At 44.5% G+C, this 16475-nt stretch overlaps 1 protein-coding gene across 8 annotated transcripts in view; it reads right to left on the reverse strand.

Moving 5' to 3' along the window:
* Positions 1-16475, reverse strand: part of LOC116332073 (nck-associated protein 5) — a 178036-nt gene that overhangs the window by 94772 nt on the left and 66789 nt on the right. Inside the window, exon 1 of one of the 8 annotated variants that reach the window (XM_031754933.2) lies at positions 9250-9425. The exons of 6 other annotated variants lie outside the window; for them this stretch is intronic. In XM_031754933.2, the coding sequence (XP_031610793.2) occupies positions 9250-9278 (29 nt within the window). In that variant the 5' untranslated portion in view covers positions 9279-9425. Of the gene's footprint in view, positions 1-9249; positions 9426-16475 lie in introns of those variants that run through there. One more of the 8 variants, XM_039606873.1, reaches the window with a different exon arrangement.

Here is a 16475-nt window from a genome sequence, read left to right on the forward strand (position 1 = left end):
ACTTAGTTTTAATTTAAGGAGCTGCGTACTGGACTTTGTTTGGACACGTGTGCGCTACACTGAGCAATGTAGTTAGGCGAGTTGAGATGATCACGATTCGCGAGATTAATCCAAAGTCAACAACATGTTGAGCGCTCCGAGTTGTTTATGCTTTTCCCTCCGAGATAACATCTAGCCCTCGGTACTTCACAGGAGTCTGACAGAACGCAGCGGGTAGCTTTGTTTTCTTTTTTTTCCCCTCCGACTCTAAGAATTGACATAATCTTGGAGCGTGTGATTGAAGGCGGCAATCTCTGTGAACTAGACTGTGTGAAATTTTTTTTTGCCTTTCCCACTTAAAAGAACTTCAGGGAAATCTTCAAAACCCCCAAAAGTCATTGCTTCTTTTATCCTATTAAGTGTCTATGTAGAAAAATTGGCACAATCAGTGGATAAGTTCTTGAGTTGTGGTCTAAAATGTGGCTTTTGGAGACACTTTGACAAGCAAAATCTTATTAATTCTTCCATGTGTTCAATGGATGTCCTTCAAGAAGTCTCCTAGTCTTCCATGTTCAAGACAGTAGAGTCAAGTCGTGTTAAACAGACCACACTCCTACCTAAAGTAATAGGAAGAGTTTCAGCTTTGATTTCAGTGGACATAAAGGACATAAAACCTGCGCTTAGATATTCATCAGGACAAACAGCTTTTACAAAAAGCCTAACATTTTTCATATATCTCAATCAATCAATCAAAATTGTCAAAGTGATTAATGTCTCTTGTCTCATATTGCCAGAACTCTTTCAAATGCTAATTCCCACTACAGATACAGTGAGTCAAGAAAAACTGCAAGCACTCCTAAAGAGCAGATATGCCAGCCACTACTCTGTTCAGACTGTTTGCCGAACTGGCAGATAAGTTTCTGAGTTTGGCTGTTTCTAAAGAAGGCGACTGGGTCTTTGGGGACAGGCGAGACGCTACCAAGTGGAAAGCTGACTGCGCCGGGGTTTAAAATACAGTGCAACTTTTGTAAATCACCCACAAAACTAAACAACACATATCAGCGCTCTCACACGCTATTTTGCCCCTCTGGCCGTAAGAGTGTTTAGGCATAGGAAAAAAGTGGTGGTATGAATGTGTGCTTGAATGAATGAATCTTGTAGTTAGAAAGCACTTTGAGTGCTTAAACAGAGTATAAAAGCGCTCCATAAGTACCAGTCCATTCATCACCATCGTTGGTGTTGCTGAAATATGTGGAAATATGCCATCTGTTTTCATCTGATTACATTTGTGAAATTTTGATGGTGTTTTTAGGGTGTTTAAGACAGTATCACAAATATGTATGGGGTGGAATAGCTTAATGCCTCTGGCTGCCACCTGCAGAGGCATGAAACTCTTCAAAGAATTCTGCAAAAATCTTCAAAATCAGAGTGAAGACGGTGATTTAAATGCACTGTTTAGTGGGCCAGAACATCTCCAAAACTTATGAAGTAACAAAGATCAGACATAAGGAATCCTCTGAGAGGAATGCATTTGCCAAGCGTGGATTACCCCTGCCTGGCTGTCTGTCTGTCTCCCTAAATGTTTTCTTATTCTGCGAGCAGGGCCTGACCTCAATTGTTTCCAAGCCACAGATGCATTCCTGTCCAGACGAAACGAAACATTGCGGATGAGCAGATGTGCTTTAAAAATGGCCGCAGCACCCGCCCGCCTCCCTGCCTTTCTTGTCTGTCGGGAGGGTTTACTCACCAGCGTGGCTCATGAAGAATGAGGATGGGGCTAGACATGATCACACGGAGGGGCAATCTTAAACACATGGCTGAGCACACATGTACAAACACACTTGCAAAGATATGCAAAGACATGCACACACACACATTTACAGACAACTTTGAATCTTTCATGTGCAATTCATAAATGAGAGATGACTCCAAACTGGAAAGGTGCTGTCGCTGTACCTTAGCAAACACAGTTGAGGGCATACGTGGAAATGGGGCAAGAGAAGGAAAACAGAGCTTATCAAAAAGCATTCCCAGCCACGTACTCACACTCCAACAGGTTGTAATCTTGTGTTTGCTTAAAATTTTCCCCAGTGATGGCTGTCTAACTTATGTCGCACCCTCTGACACATAATTGAGTTTAAGTGAGGCACATTTCACAAAAGACTGCAATTACCTCATGATATAGGAGTTCTCCTGTTTTTTGTGAAGCGGAATCGGACAAGATAAACAAAACCTGTTTTTTATTTTTTCTTCCCTGGGAAATTATTATATTTCTCCAGAGATGAACACAAAACATCTCTGCAGATCTATACAGGCTCTGTACGCTTGAGATGAAGCCCAACTGTGTCTAAAGGCCAAGAATGTCTCAGCGTGTGCCAAGACGCCACGCTTAAAGGCAGCAATAAAAGCCTGCTATCATAGACAGAAGCAGGATGAAATGAATTGTAAAATTGGTGATGTGGTGAAGAGTGAGGACAATCAAGAGACTAAGACGGCTATTTTACTTGCTCACCTGACCGAAGTGGTATGAAATAGGTGGGTTTGTGTTGGAAAGGTACAGAAACATTTGTGACACTAAGAGGGCGACGTGTGGGAGGATTTTAGGCGCTGTTTGATCTTCTAATAAGTGCTTCTTTTGAGGCATGCTGATGTCTTTGTCTGGGTATTTACAGGTGACCTGGGTGGAAAATGAGATGGTGCTGAGCAATCTGCTATTAAGCTGAACCTGATCAGTTACTGTGATAGTCTTTCCATCAACATTGAGTTTTTACAAGACTCTCAAATGTTTTTCCATCCTTTTAGACATGGTATGTGTTGCTGAGACCTTCATCGGTCTGTTTAAGTGACACTGTCATTCAGATATAGGTCATGTGACGTAAATTGTTCTTTAAAGACGTCTTTAAGAGTACAAACATATACCTTGTATTCATTAAAAGTTCATAGGATGAGATGCCATTATATTAACAGAAAGGAACAACTTGCTTCATTGCTGGAAAGTTTTCACTTCCAGTCAGTTTTCACTCAAATTATTGAAGTCAAAAGTCTCTCTAATCCTCCTCCAATGAGCAGCCATTTCAGCTTTCAAAAGCTGATTGAAGTTTCTGGTCAGTTCACGCAAAATATTTACCATATGTGCAACGTTGGACACAGTATACAGGATTTTTATATATGTCTGTCCACTAACATGACTTGTATCTAGTTAAAAGTGATGATAAAGAGTTACTATGACCTTGTTTGTTCTACTCAATGAACCTGCAGTTTTCTTTCAAATTACAATAAAGAAGTCTTAATATGTGAGTAACTGTCTCAACCTTCAAACTCAATTTCACCTAGGCGACCTGTCCAAGGCGTGCCTCGCCTCTCACACCATGACTGCTGGGCTCAAGTCCTCAAGGAAATGAATGGATGTACAAGGGTGGACAGCAGCCTGCAATGTTTTTACACTTGTTCCTTGTTTAATGGGATAATTAAGGCTTCCTAGAAGTGACTTACTACCCTTAAAACGTTTATGGAAAGGTGACCAAAGTGCTCCTTTAAACATGATACATGTTTGGAAGGAGATAGTAATAGAAAGGAGAATCTGAAAAGGACTTTTTTTGGCAGATACAGAAGCATGTTCAAACATCTGCTTATTTGATCATGTTAGATGCCAAAAAATATCTCCGTGAACCCTTAGTTTGTTCTCAAATTATTGTAAGAAAGTCTTAAAAAAGCGATTATGATCTAGGCCACGGTACATGCAACATATACGTACGTGGTTGGAGCGTAACGGGCTGACAACAAGTCCAGGGGGCACCGCACCTCTCACTCCATGACAGCTGAGGTAGGCTCCCCTGTGACCCATGAACTGGATGTTATGGATGGAAAGTAGATCTCACAGTAGCAGGTAGCCATAGTTTTGCACATGGCTATCCGCTACTGTGAGATGTACTTTGTTGAAAGTGACAAGTAAAGGTTACTAGAACTCAGTAGTATTGCATCTTCAATGGAAAAGTGAGCATGGTGCATATTTAGGCACAAAGCAACATTTTCAGAAGACTTCAGATTAATATAATCATTAAGGACGCACGAACATGTTCAAGCCTTTGCTGATTTGAACTTACTGGTTGCTGCCTGCTAAATGGCTCTACAACCCCCTTTTTTTCCAATAAAATTACCATCAGAAGGTTTTAATAACTCCCACTCCAGTGAGCCTTTCCACACAGGCTTCTCAGCTTTAAAAGTCCAGTAACCCTGAACAGTGCATTACTGCCAGAAGATGCAAATGCTAATGTAGCACCCTTTGCATGTTCAGTCCTATATATGCACCCACATACATATAACCAAGTCACACATTTCATCCATTGTTCTGTATTTCACACCCCGGCTAGCCTGCATTGAGGTAACTGGGAAACAGAGACTCATGTGTACTACTGTACTACAATGCTAGAAGGTTCTGCTGACTCATGGAGACCATGCAGAGGCTACAGGGTATTTTACAACAGCTGTCAACACATCGTTTTCAGAGAAGCAGGCAAACAGTAGCCCTTTACAGAAGCGGACAAGCGGCCACTGCATATACAATAAAGACAAAGGTGCTGCAAACAGACGCATTCGAGCCAAGGGTCAGCCATCTCTACTGCCACCCACCTCTGCGGGCACACATATGTGTCCTCAGTGTTCCTGGGCAGCTGTTGCAAAAGCCATGGCATTAATATAACTATTCTCCATGTGTACTGTTTTTCATGCATTTAGTTGCATCGCTTTACTTAGAGTCACTTTGCACTGTAGCTTCCATCTTTAAGTATGTCTGGTCCCAGTAATTCTCTTTTACGTGTTCACAAAATTGCCATAGCGCTCCTGTTCTTGCCCTCTGGCATGTTGGTAACCAAGCAGTTAAAAGCGTCTGCACGCTGCCGTAATTCACTCTAAGTAAAGACTGTCACCAAACGGCTAAAATACAACAAGAGAAGTGTTGGGAAAAGAGTTTTACAGCTTCAAAAGGTGAAATTCTCCAGCAGCCTCTCTCCATTTCCTTTCCAGCTGCGCCAACACCTTCAGCCTCTGGACACGGTCCCGCATGTTTCTCCCACTATTATCCGACAATTTACAGCCAAGATAGAGGGGAGCTGAAGTTTGTTGACATTCCCCGCCCCCGCGCAACCTCAAATACGACACTGACCCCCTTTTCCAACCTCATAAACGGCTCGCTCCGTTGAAAGCGTCACCGTGACGAGGAGAGGAATATGAAACAAGTGGGAGCGCTGGCAAATCAGGCTTAGACCGCTTTGAGCGAGAAAACTTGTGAGGTGCGTGCACGCACTGTGAAAGTGTGTCAGCCTGTGTAAAATAAACAAGGACAACACCATATTATCTTGTAAACTGTTGGCATGCAGTGCTATGACCTAAAAAACAAATCCAATTTGGGGATTTGCCCCCCCCCCCCTTCCAAGACTAAGACTTATCAATAAAAGCTCTTACAAAGGAAAAAATTTGCAAGCCAAGATGCTTTCAGAGGCAATATTTTAAGCCAGTTCTGACTGGAAAACAGGCAGTTTAAATGCAAAAAAAAAAAACCCTACCCAGAAGTTTTCGCACCTTTTTGAACTCACATGGAGCAAGTTCATCTGTTTAGAAACCACAAAAATGCCCCAGCTCTAATGACATCACTTAACAGTCAGCGAGGGTGTCTGGGCAATGCTTTGTCTCCAGGCAAAACAGTCAGTTCATGCAATAGGCCATTGATAGCTAGCAAATAAAAGCCTTTTATTGGTTATAAATTGTGTCGGACCATTAAACTTTATATTTTTCCCAAGTGACATTGCTCTAACTTGAGCCAACGGGGAGAGAGAGGAGGAAAGAGGAAGAAAAAAAGACATCTGATAGTCCAATTGTTCTGCATTTCCAACTTGTTAACATCCAAAGCATGAGACTTCAGTTGGAATTAAATGTGTTCTGGCTGTTTGCATCCAAAAAAATAGCTGCTTTGCAAAATGTCAGGATTCTTTACCAAGATTTTTTTTTTTTTCAGATGATGTATTGGCAAAAACAGGTTTGTATTAGCCTGACGAAGCTCTGCATACTGTTTTTAGGGTTCCTATGTGCAGTTCGAGGGGGATAGGGGGGAGGAATGCATTCAAAGCAGCCTTAATTGAGCTGGATGGCCTGCAGTCACAGAAGCAGAGTGTCTCAACAAGACTCAAGCGGGCGAGATCCTGAGATGTGCCTCACACGTACACATCATTAAACTGGCTTACGGCTCCACGGTGCCGATCAGTGCTGCAAAGACTCTGGGAATTATATGGGAAAGTTTGTCTGGAAGGAGCCCTCAACCCCCTCCCTACTTCAAAATGAAAGTCCTCTGGCTGTCAATGAAGGGGAAGTGCTCCCATGCTGAGGCCCACTGGGCCAGCCATTGAACAGAGGGACATTCCTCAGTAATTCTGTTTGACCTGAGCCCGGAGTGGTAGCTGAGGGTCACCGAATACAGAGTGCCACATACGGGGAGGAGACCAAAGGGGAGGAGGAAAAGTTGGGAAAATCGGATGCACAGGAGTGAGAGTGAGGCAGACTGGTGGAAAGAAAATACAGTCGTCTTTTCCCAGCCTTTGTTTGACAAGTAAACACTCAGGTTATGCCATCTGTCAAGACTGTCCTCCAACAGCAACCCCATAGGCTGTTTCAGAAGCTGTCAACGTGACCTGAAAATACGTTCAAGATGCAAACAACCTCTGGTGGTGCTTTCAAAGAAGTGCCAGGTCAAAGTGGTCGAAAGTGCTTGGTATGAAAGCTGCTGGACATCTTTGAGGTTCTTGAAGATTTTGAGGAATCCAGATATTTAACCTGCAGCTGGAGGCTGTTGTAGTAGATGCATCGACTTCAGATAAGCAACAAACACTTTATTTCAACCCAAACCATGATTTTCTTCTATTAATAACCAATAATAGCCTCTGAAAACACCCCAAACTGAAAAATGGGCCCACACAGGACTCAAGACTCAGTTTCCTGGTTAAAAGTTGTCTGGTTTTGGCATCTGTGGTACACTCTGTTGTTCTGTTTACAGAAATCAAATAAATTCTGCCCACATGTGAAGCTGTAAAGGTGCATCAGTCCTTTTCAATCTGGTAGCAAAAACTGGAAAACAGCCCAAAATCTGCAGCGTGGTGGGACTACTGCTGCACTACAAACAGGGCAAAGAAACCATAGATTTTTTCAGAGCTAACTATGCAAATAATACTCAAATATAGCAAACTCTAACACGCTTGTCCATTATATTGTAGGGCTGACTGTTTTCCCCTTCAGTGGGGATGGTTGTCACGTTCCAGGGAGGCTTATCTGGGTCGTTTAGGCTCAGCATCCACCATCCAAACCACTACAGCACTCACTGTTTACTCCAACCAACAAACTTATGGCAAAACTTCCACCAGCACGTGATGAACTCCTTTTGACCGTTAAATCAATGCTGGTTAAATGTAGGACACACGATGCAGTAATGAAGTATGTGTGTCATAAAAGAGCATGGCACCGGGGGCAAACGGGGGGCGGATGATAATAATGGTTGCACTGTGGCATGGCTGGGATGGAGAGAATTACAGTTTTAATTCTATAAAATCAAATCCCTCCACTTGGCAATCCTCTTATCCAGTAATCCCCAGGTAGGTTTCAGAGAGGGCAGCAGGCTCAAACTGCCCACTGTGGCAACACATCTGCCTCCCCCGTGGTCGGTGGGGTTGATATCAACGACTGCTCCTGTGCTTCCTGATAAACGCTCTAAACTGAAACCGGACCAAACAGCTGATACATGTCCACCCTAAATTTGTCTCCTTTTCCATCCTTTCCAATAACTTCTTCTTGGTGGCCTTCTGAGAACCAGCCAGCAGCAGGATTTAGGGGTAAATAAATCAAGGTTGGTTCGCGTAGGTGCTTCTGACTTGTGCAATACTGGTACTACCTTTTCTGCGGTGGAAACTGGGCGTCAGGAACGTGTTGGTGCAAAAGAAATCATAAACAAATGGAAGATAACATGGTGTGTGTGTGTGTGTGTGTGTGTGTGTGTGTGTGTGTGTGTGTGTGTGTGTGTGTGCGTGCGTGTGTGTGGGGGGATCAGAGCCAAGTATGAAGCAGAGATTTTAGGGCTTTGTTTGGCAGCTCATTGCTGAATACCTCAGTATATACCTAAGTGCCTCATAGACTGGGGTACTGCTGCAACTATAATGTGCTTTAAGTTAACACCTTTTAATCTGCTGTTGGTTACCCTTCACATAGATTGCCTACATTCATTGGCATTCCCAGCTGTAAAGCATCCACTCCATGCCAGATGCTATTTTTTGCTCTTGTGATGGGAAGCACCAGTTCCCAGGGCAAAAAAAGCTCTCTTTAACTCAAACTCAAAAAAAGACAGAATGGCATTTCTCTCTGGCGCTTTGACAACACCAGCAAGAGAGTGATGATACCTCCCATGCTCTCCCATGCTCTCATTTCTCTATTCCCCAGCAGTTCTGTTTATTGAGATAACAAAGTCAGCCCAAAAACATAAAGCCACCCCGGCATCCCTGCGATGGTTGCAGGCACCAAGCACTGAGCATCTATCTGTCTGCTGCAAATTAGGCTGCCTATAAGGGAAGACCCCCTACTGACCTGCCGTGACTTTGACACTGCAGGTCTTAACGCCACATCACTGGGAAAGAGTATATATACACCCATATTCCATATTATTGTCCACCACCTCAACCAGTTCAGCTCATTTCAGTGTGGGATTAGTGGGCTGGATAGGAAATCTTAATCTGCCTGAGCGAGCGAGACAGAGAGAGTAAGTGTATAAGGAAAGAATTGAAGCCTATGCATTCCTGCACATATAAATCCCTGCAAAGCCGGGCTTCTTTACCTCCACTTTGTCTGTTTCCTGGTGTTATCAGTCAGAAACAAAGTGGGTTGTTTTTTCTATGCAGCACCCCTGACCCCATGCTGTTGCCACTAGCAACAGGACATGCGATTCCCCTCGCAAATCAGTGCAAATCGCACATGTGTGCAGTCCTGCTATATGAAACATGTCCCCCTCTGGGGAATTACTTGGAAATATTGCAGCTCGGGACAAAGTAAGGAAGCCTAACCGAGGATATGCCGGGGAAAGCTCTGGTAACGGTGAATCTGCCGGCATGCATGTGATGCGCATCTTAAATCCCCAAATAAGCCAAGTGTACTTCAGTCACAATCAAATCTTACAAGAAAACAAGGTTTCTTTCTTTCTTTTTTTGCCATGTCATGAGCGGCTGACGCCGGCTCGCTCCTTACCCTGGTGGAGACGCAGCATCCTGGTGCATTCAGAGGACACGCATGGTAATCCACCGGCACGCTTTCCTCCTGCTCCGCAGCTGCTGTCCGACTGATCCCGCAGATGACAAAGTTTACATCCACAAACAGAGCGCTGCCGGCTCTGCCCCGGACTGCCTTTCCCTCTTCCTCGCTCTCAAAGTCCTTGCTTCCCCCCTCCTTTTTCCCCTACTCTGCTGCCTCCCTCACTCTGCCGGCGTGCACCGACTTCTCCCGATACACCGCTTTCCCTTCTCCTGCTACATGCACGCTTCCCTCAGCGCTCCGAGGCTCCTCTTTACACACACGCACAAACACACCGAGTGTTTTGTGCCTCCGATCTGCCGCCCACCACCCCGCCTCCCGGCTTTATCTTTCCTCCGAATATTTCTCTCCTCAGTCTGTCTCCGCTTCTATCTCTTTCTCTCTCATGCTGTCTGTCTCCGAGCCTCCCTCTCCCTCTCTCTCTCTCTCTATGACTGCCTCCCTCCTCCTCTTCCTCGGGCTTACAGGACGTTTAACATGTGTTCAGGGAGACGGCTGCTCCGCTGCCTCTCTGAAGGTGGATCTTTCCTCAGGGGGGAAAGAGAGGGCTGGGAGGCTGGGGTGAGGGTTTTTCAGGGAGAAGGAGGAGTTTTCTTTTTTTTGGAGGAGGGGGGGGTGACAACAGTGTTGTAGGTTTGGGGGGGGGGGGGGGGGGGGTTCCTCAAACATGAACGGGCAAGCGGCAGCCGGCTTGTGATGTTCCACTAAGTGGACTCCTTTCAGAGCAAAAGGGAGGGAGAAAGAAGAGATCACACATGCAAAAATGTGGTAAAGTTGCAACTTTCAGGTAGTCACTCTGTCTCCCTGCACACCTGGTCGATCCTTTCCTGAGGCTGGCACCCTTGTTTGATCATACAGAAAGTTGCAAAAATGGGAAAATAGTCAAATGGGAGCTCTGTGGGGAGATCAGGGGGGTGTCAGTCCCCGTTAAATGATCTGACAAGCACCTACTCTGAGGCCTAAGCCGGCCAAATTGAGCCCTTGTAAAAAAAAAAAGAGAGAGAAATGTGGACGGGGAAAACACCGCGACACAAAGAGACAAGCGCGCTGACAAAAGACAGATAGAGACAACCGAGGAAGAGATCAAGAGCAAGGAAAAGACGGAAAGCGAAGGAGGAGGCGAGGAGGAGGAGAAAAAAAAAGGAAAAAGAAAGAAGTGCTTGGGTCTGCTGGGCCGAGTGACTCCGGCCCATCTGCCACAATCACAATCAGTCTCAGCTGAATGGCTGTGACTAACTGCAGCATGAAGCCCGCAGCCTCAACCCAGGCAGGACGGAGATGAGAAGAAGTGGGGGGGGATGAAGAGGCAAAAGTGGGGATGAAGAGGAGGGTGATGGGGGGGGGGTTCTATTGTCTGCTCCCCAATAGGACCAGTGCAGGAGGAGGCGGGCACCGGACGGGTGAAAAGGGGAGAATTAAAAGGGTCCCGGTGACAGGAGTGCTCAGTTAAAGAGGGTAAAGAAAGGACAGGGGTGACTTAGAGCTGGGGCCATCGCTGCCACTGTGCTCTACAGCCACTGTCAGCGATGTCCTCAGCAAACAATCACACGAAGCAAAATGAGTCTGCAGGAGGGTGATGGAGCGACTTGCTCACGTCAAGATAAGAGAAGGTAGATAAAGCCCCCCAAAAAAGTGGCACTCGTTATCAGATGTCTCCTAAAGCCGGCAGCGGCATTGCCATTTGTCATCATAAAACTCGGAGAGATATATGATGCCCGATGATTGCGCTCGTGACCAAAGTGTCACGCAGAGCGGGGTAATTGTGTTTATCATAAGCGCAGCTGTCTCGTGAGGGGAAATCTGAATGTGGAGCGAGCGAGATTTGATTTTACGAGCAGGTGGTGACCAATTACACACCATTGTCCCATTTGGGTTAAAAAAAATAAAGACAGATGAATGAATGGCTGAGTCAGCATTAACACAAGGACGCGCACAGTAATCAAGAAATATTGAACGTGCCGTTGGCTTTAATTTGATCGACCGGAGCGCCGAAACACCGAGTAGCGCTGAGCAGTGCAACAGATGTGAGGCTCACTGCTTTTTCCTGCAGGAAATAAGCGATGCTTGTTTGCTTAGCCTTGTTTACTTCCATTTAACTACATAATGATGGTACCATAAGTGCATATCTGCATGTTTGTGTATGTGTGTGTGTGTGTGTGTGCATGGGCTGACAACTGTAATTGCATAAGTAATGAATGGGTTTGTCAAAGCATGTGAAGTTAAAGTCAGTACATTTTAGGTATACACTGGTGGATGTGCATGGGTGCATATTTGTCTTCAGCTGCCCCTCATTTCTTTATATTTTGCTTCCAAGCTAGACCTTTTTTTCACTCCTCTTGAGCAAAACTTCTCCAAGTTTTCTTTCATTGTTTGTTTGGACATTGGTTTCTTTTTCAATGATTTTCAGTCCAGTCCTTGTACTGAAGCATTTTTTTGTCAAGCCACGTAACACTGACCCATGAATCATCAAAAGAAACATAACTGAAGGGATGAACCAGTGTTGTGACTACACATAAAAGACAACTCAGCAAAGAACCGGTTTTAAATGGTATCTTTAGCCACTCTGTTTCTAGCAACCTGTCACAGAAACACATCATTTTCTTTTCATTTCTAAAGATGAATCAGCTGATCATCTACTGAAGCCTCATCAGAAATTGTCTCAGTGGAAGGAAGAAAGCTGCCTAAGAGAGTTCAGAGTGTGCTGAACTGCCTTGTGTGTGCATTTACATGTATGTTTGCACATATTTCAGTAAATCACTGCATCTATTTCTCATTTACAAAGCAAAATATCAAGAAACATGGGGTGATTCAAGACTTTTGCACACTACTATATAGACTACAGCCTGACTGTACACGTGCACAACGTCTGGGACTGAAAAATGAAGCCATGTCTGAAAGAGTCAATCTCTGTAGACTCTAATATTAAAATACCAGCTTTACTGTAAGCACATATTTATAGCCCAGCACAACAAAACCCTTTTTTCCCCCCATTATTAGGGCTGAAAGTTGTGTGTGGCATAATGACAGGTGATTCTAGCTAGCCAGGCCTATAGATGTCTACCCACTTCTTACTAAACTGGATCTCGTGACTGTATTTGTGCTGTTAGAGCCTTTTGGACTCTTATTTATGTAGTAACAACTGTACTGACAGCCTAAGAATTCTTTGTGCCAGTGTTGCTGGGTGAAATTCTTTTCTTTTATCTGTGTGATACTCAGCACTAATTAGCAGCTATCTGCGTCTGTGCTATGCACTTATGCACCCTGCTAACCAAGCCTGTGAGCGTGAGCTGAAATCGTCACTTCACTAATTAATAGGTAAAGTCAGGGTGGCGACACCCATCCTTTATTTACAGTTTATTGTGTGCGTGTCTTCATGCAATACGTGCAAATTATAATCCATATGTTGTCACAGTGATAATTAAGTCCACTAACACCATTGTGTAAGTGTGTGCACATGATGTTTGCAAAATTCATATGCGTATATGAACGCGCGCAAGTGTGTGTGTGTGTGTGTGTGTGTGCTGAGTGATCTGCTGAGCTCATTAAGGCGCTGCTTATTGCTCTGCCAGGGGTGTCAGTGACAGATTCCACTGTTTGGAAACACTCGGCCGCCCACACAGCCAGCCTGGCTCCACCACTGTCACACACACACACACACACTCGGGCTAGGTTAGCATTCCACAGGGAGGAGGGGGTACAGGGAAGGAGACAGGCCGGTGCTGGGACAGTGGCCGGAGGGCCAGCGGGTCGATATGGATTTGTAATAGGGTGCAGGGTGGTCTGAGGTATGCTGGCTGTGGCTGCATGCAGCGTGAGTGTCAGCACCTCTGAGGTCCTTTCGGGTTAGAAGGACGCTCGTGCTCGTAGTAGTAGTGTGTGTGCAGCGGTTGAAGAAGTATTTCGAACGTTTACTGAAGTGAAAGTAGCAATTCAGCCATGCAAAAATACTCTATTACAAGTCTGTCACGATGTGTAAACTGCATTTTTGCAAGTGAGTTCAAAACAAATTTCCCATTTAGAGAGTTCAAGCTGAAATCAAAGCAGTAACCTTGTTAAATGGATTGTGCACATTTATCTGGCACAAAATAAAGTTTTTGGCTCAATTTACCACCCAAAAGAAAAAAAAAAATTATTTAAAATGAGACAACAGCGAACACCGATTCCTGGACTGGCCTGTAAAATATAAACACATCACGTAAAACGAACGCACAGCTTGCTTTGCCGTCGCACTGGATATGCCTCGCATTTCATCAGAGCGATATCTTGAGGCTAGAGAGGGTTTGAAAGTGCTCATTATGGAGAACAGTTCCTTCCAGTGTTAAATAATTGATGCATTACTTTGTGGGCAGCATGATAATGCTGACCCAGATGGAGCTAAATACAACAGATAGTTTTTAAAGCACTGCAGCTGGCGATATTCCAACTGTAGTGAAGCGTAGGTGCACTCAGGTGTAGTACAGGGCCCTGAAATGTTTAGAAAAGTAAGAGTAAGTGCACCACACAAACGCACAAACATCCTGTCGGCCCGCTGCTCTGGCCGTCAGCCACACTTTCCCTCCGTGACATTAATCCCCTGCAGCTTGATCACAGATGAGCGACCAGGGGCGACCGGCATGCGTCACTTGAGCTCATTACCAGACCGGTCGATTCTACCGTCTAGGTGTGTGTTCCCAGTCAGGCTTTAATCGCACACTGGATTAGCCCAAACGTTTGGGCTTGAGAGTTGTTTCCGAGAGCGGCCATCTAAAATGTCTGAGCAAGCAAGAGGTGCAAAGTCATTTGGAAACACGTCGGTGGTGCTAGGCGTGGATATTTAGCTGTCAACATGGACGGGAATCTTTTGGGAAGAGGTTCAGGGAGTGTTTTGTGCACAATGATGGGTAAAGGAAATGCCATTCTGCAGACAGGCAGGCCAGTTTGTTTACCCAACACTAGCCTGCCCTGGATCTGCACAAGACAGATGCAAATCACACGGCAGGGTTCCCTCCGGAGACTCCCTGGATGTTAGTGAGCGTCTACACGTGTGATATTTCACTTCTTGGTTGCAAGATGAAGTGTGTAATACAATGAAAACCCACAACGCAGTCCTCGGTCATGTTTCATTAGATCGGGGAAGGGGGTTGATGAGGGGGGGCGGAACGATGCCAGTCCGGTGAGACATCATCAAGCGCACCGAGATTTTCCTCTCTGGAAGATCTCAGGAAATGTTTAAAGTCATTAGGAGTGGAATGAGCTGGATTAACGCTGATGGCGGTATCTTTAATTAAACTTAAGTAAATCTTTTTTTAAGACAAAGAGCATTCCTTGTGTGATTACGATTCACAAATGGGGGGCTATTATGGGGTAATCTTAGTTTTATCCTCCTCTAATCAAAGGGACAGTTAGATCTTGCAGCAGAAAGAAAGCAGCAAATTCAGAATACACAACACTTAATGCATCCTCTAATTCTTATGTAATCAGAAGCTCGATTAGGTACTGGTTTAGAGATGGTCAAATGCAGGCCAAAATTAGATACGCTGATATTTAAATGGTGCTTTTGTACTCCAGCCGAGCCCTCAGAACGCTTTTCCCCTACAAGCCACATTCAACCATTCACACGAGCATTCATTCACCGCTTCATTTTATGCCTTTCAAGTGCTTTTTACCCATCAAGCACACCAATGGATCCATCGGGAGACTGTGGAGTTCAGTGTCTGACTCACATATGCAAGATGAGGATTGAACCTCTGACCAGCTCTACTTTCAGAGCCGAAAAGTGAAAACTGTGAACTCATTAAACCAGACGGGGAGTCTCTAAATTGATGTGCTATTGGTCTTTACATGTAATACATTTAACAAGGCTTTGCAATCCTTGTGATCTAAAGCAACCATCAGCCTCTCCACCCACCAAGAGGTTAACAGAAGCTAACATTCACTTTTTCACTGTGTTTATACACTGTACTTTCTGGTTACAGCCCCAGGCCCTCTTGCAGCAGTGCTGCAGGAGCTCGTCTCTGGAGATAGGGAAGATTATCCCAAAATGCAGGACACTTGGGTGGGGTTCTACAGGACTATTAAAACCCCACCTTCCTGCATCTGTAACTGCTTTCTCCACCCCATGTTCATCATGATCCACGCAGCGCCTTACACCACTGACAGAGACTTAAGCACATCATGTTTTTGTGTTAATTCTTGTTAAGATGGACAGTTATTGTCTTCTTCATGGCTATGATTTAATGTTCAGCAGCATATGTTGTGGCCCTTGTGGTATCCACTTGTTTTTAGTGGTTTCTATTGTTGTTTTCTAACCACTCACATTTCTCTCTCCCGCCTCTGTTTTCATGTTTCAGCGTCAATTTTTTGTCTTTTGGTTACTTCCTGTTTGAGTTTAAATGTTAGTTTTACTTCTTTCCCCTCCTTTGGGATTGTTTGCCCCACCTAAATTTGTTTCCACCTGTCTCTCTAAAATCAGTTCTATGTGTTTGTGCAGTCCTGTGAAAAAGTCCACCTCATGATTCAGTATCTTACAGAACCACCTTTAGCAGAAATAACTGAAGTAATTATTCTGTGTCTCACTTTATCAGTCTCTCAACTCATTGTGGAGGAATTCTGGCCCACTCTTCTTTCATTGAGGTTTATGCACAGCTCTTTTAAGGTCCCACCACAGCATGTTAATCAGGTTGAGGTCTGGACTTTGACTGGACCATTGTAACACCTTGAATCTTTTCTTTTTCAGTCATTCTGTATTTGTTGTCCTGTCACAGCACCCATTTTGGGCCAATCTTTATCCGTCGGACAGATAAAGTCACTTTTGACTCTAGAATACTTTGGTATACAGAGAAGTTCATGGTCACCTCAGTGACTCCAAAGTGTCCAGGTCCTGTAGCTGTAAGAAAGGCCTAAATCATCACCCCTCCATCACCATGCTGACAGCTGATATGAGGCGTTTGGCTTTGTGCTTTATGACCACACATTTTCAATTTGGTCCAAATGATTTTCTTCCTGAAGTCTTGTGTTATGTTCAGATGCAACTTTGCAAACCTAAGCTGTGCTGCCATGTTCGTCTTTAGGCACTTTTGTTCTTTCTCCTGAAAAACCCTAAAAACCATACTTGTTCAGTCTTCTTCTAATTGTACTGTCATGAACTTTAACATTTAACATACTAGTTGAGGCCTGTAGAGTCT

This window comes from Oreochromis aureus, linkage group 23 (assembly GCF_013358895.1).
Source record: "Oreochromis aureus strain Israel breed Guangdong linkage group 23, ZZ_aureus, whole genome shotgun sequence".
NCBI lineage: Eukaryota > Metazoa > Chordata > Actinopteri > Cichliformes > Cichlidae > Oreochromis > Oreochromis aureus.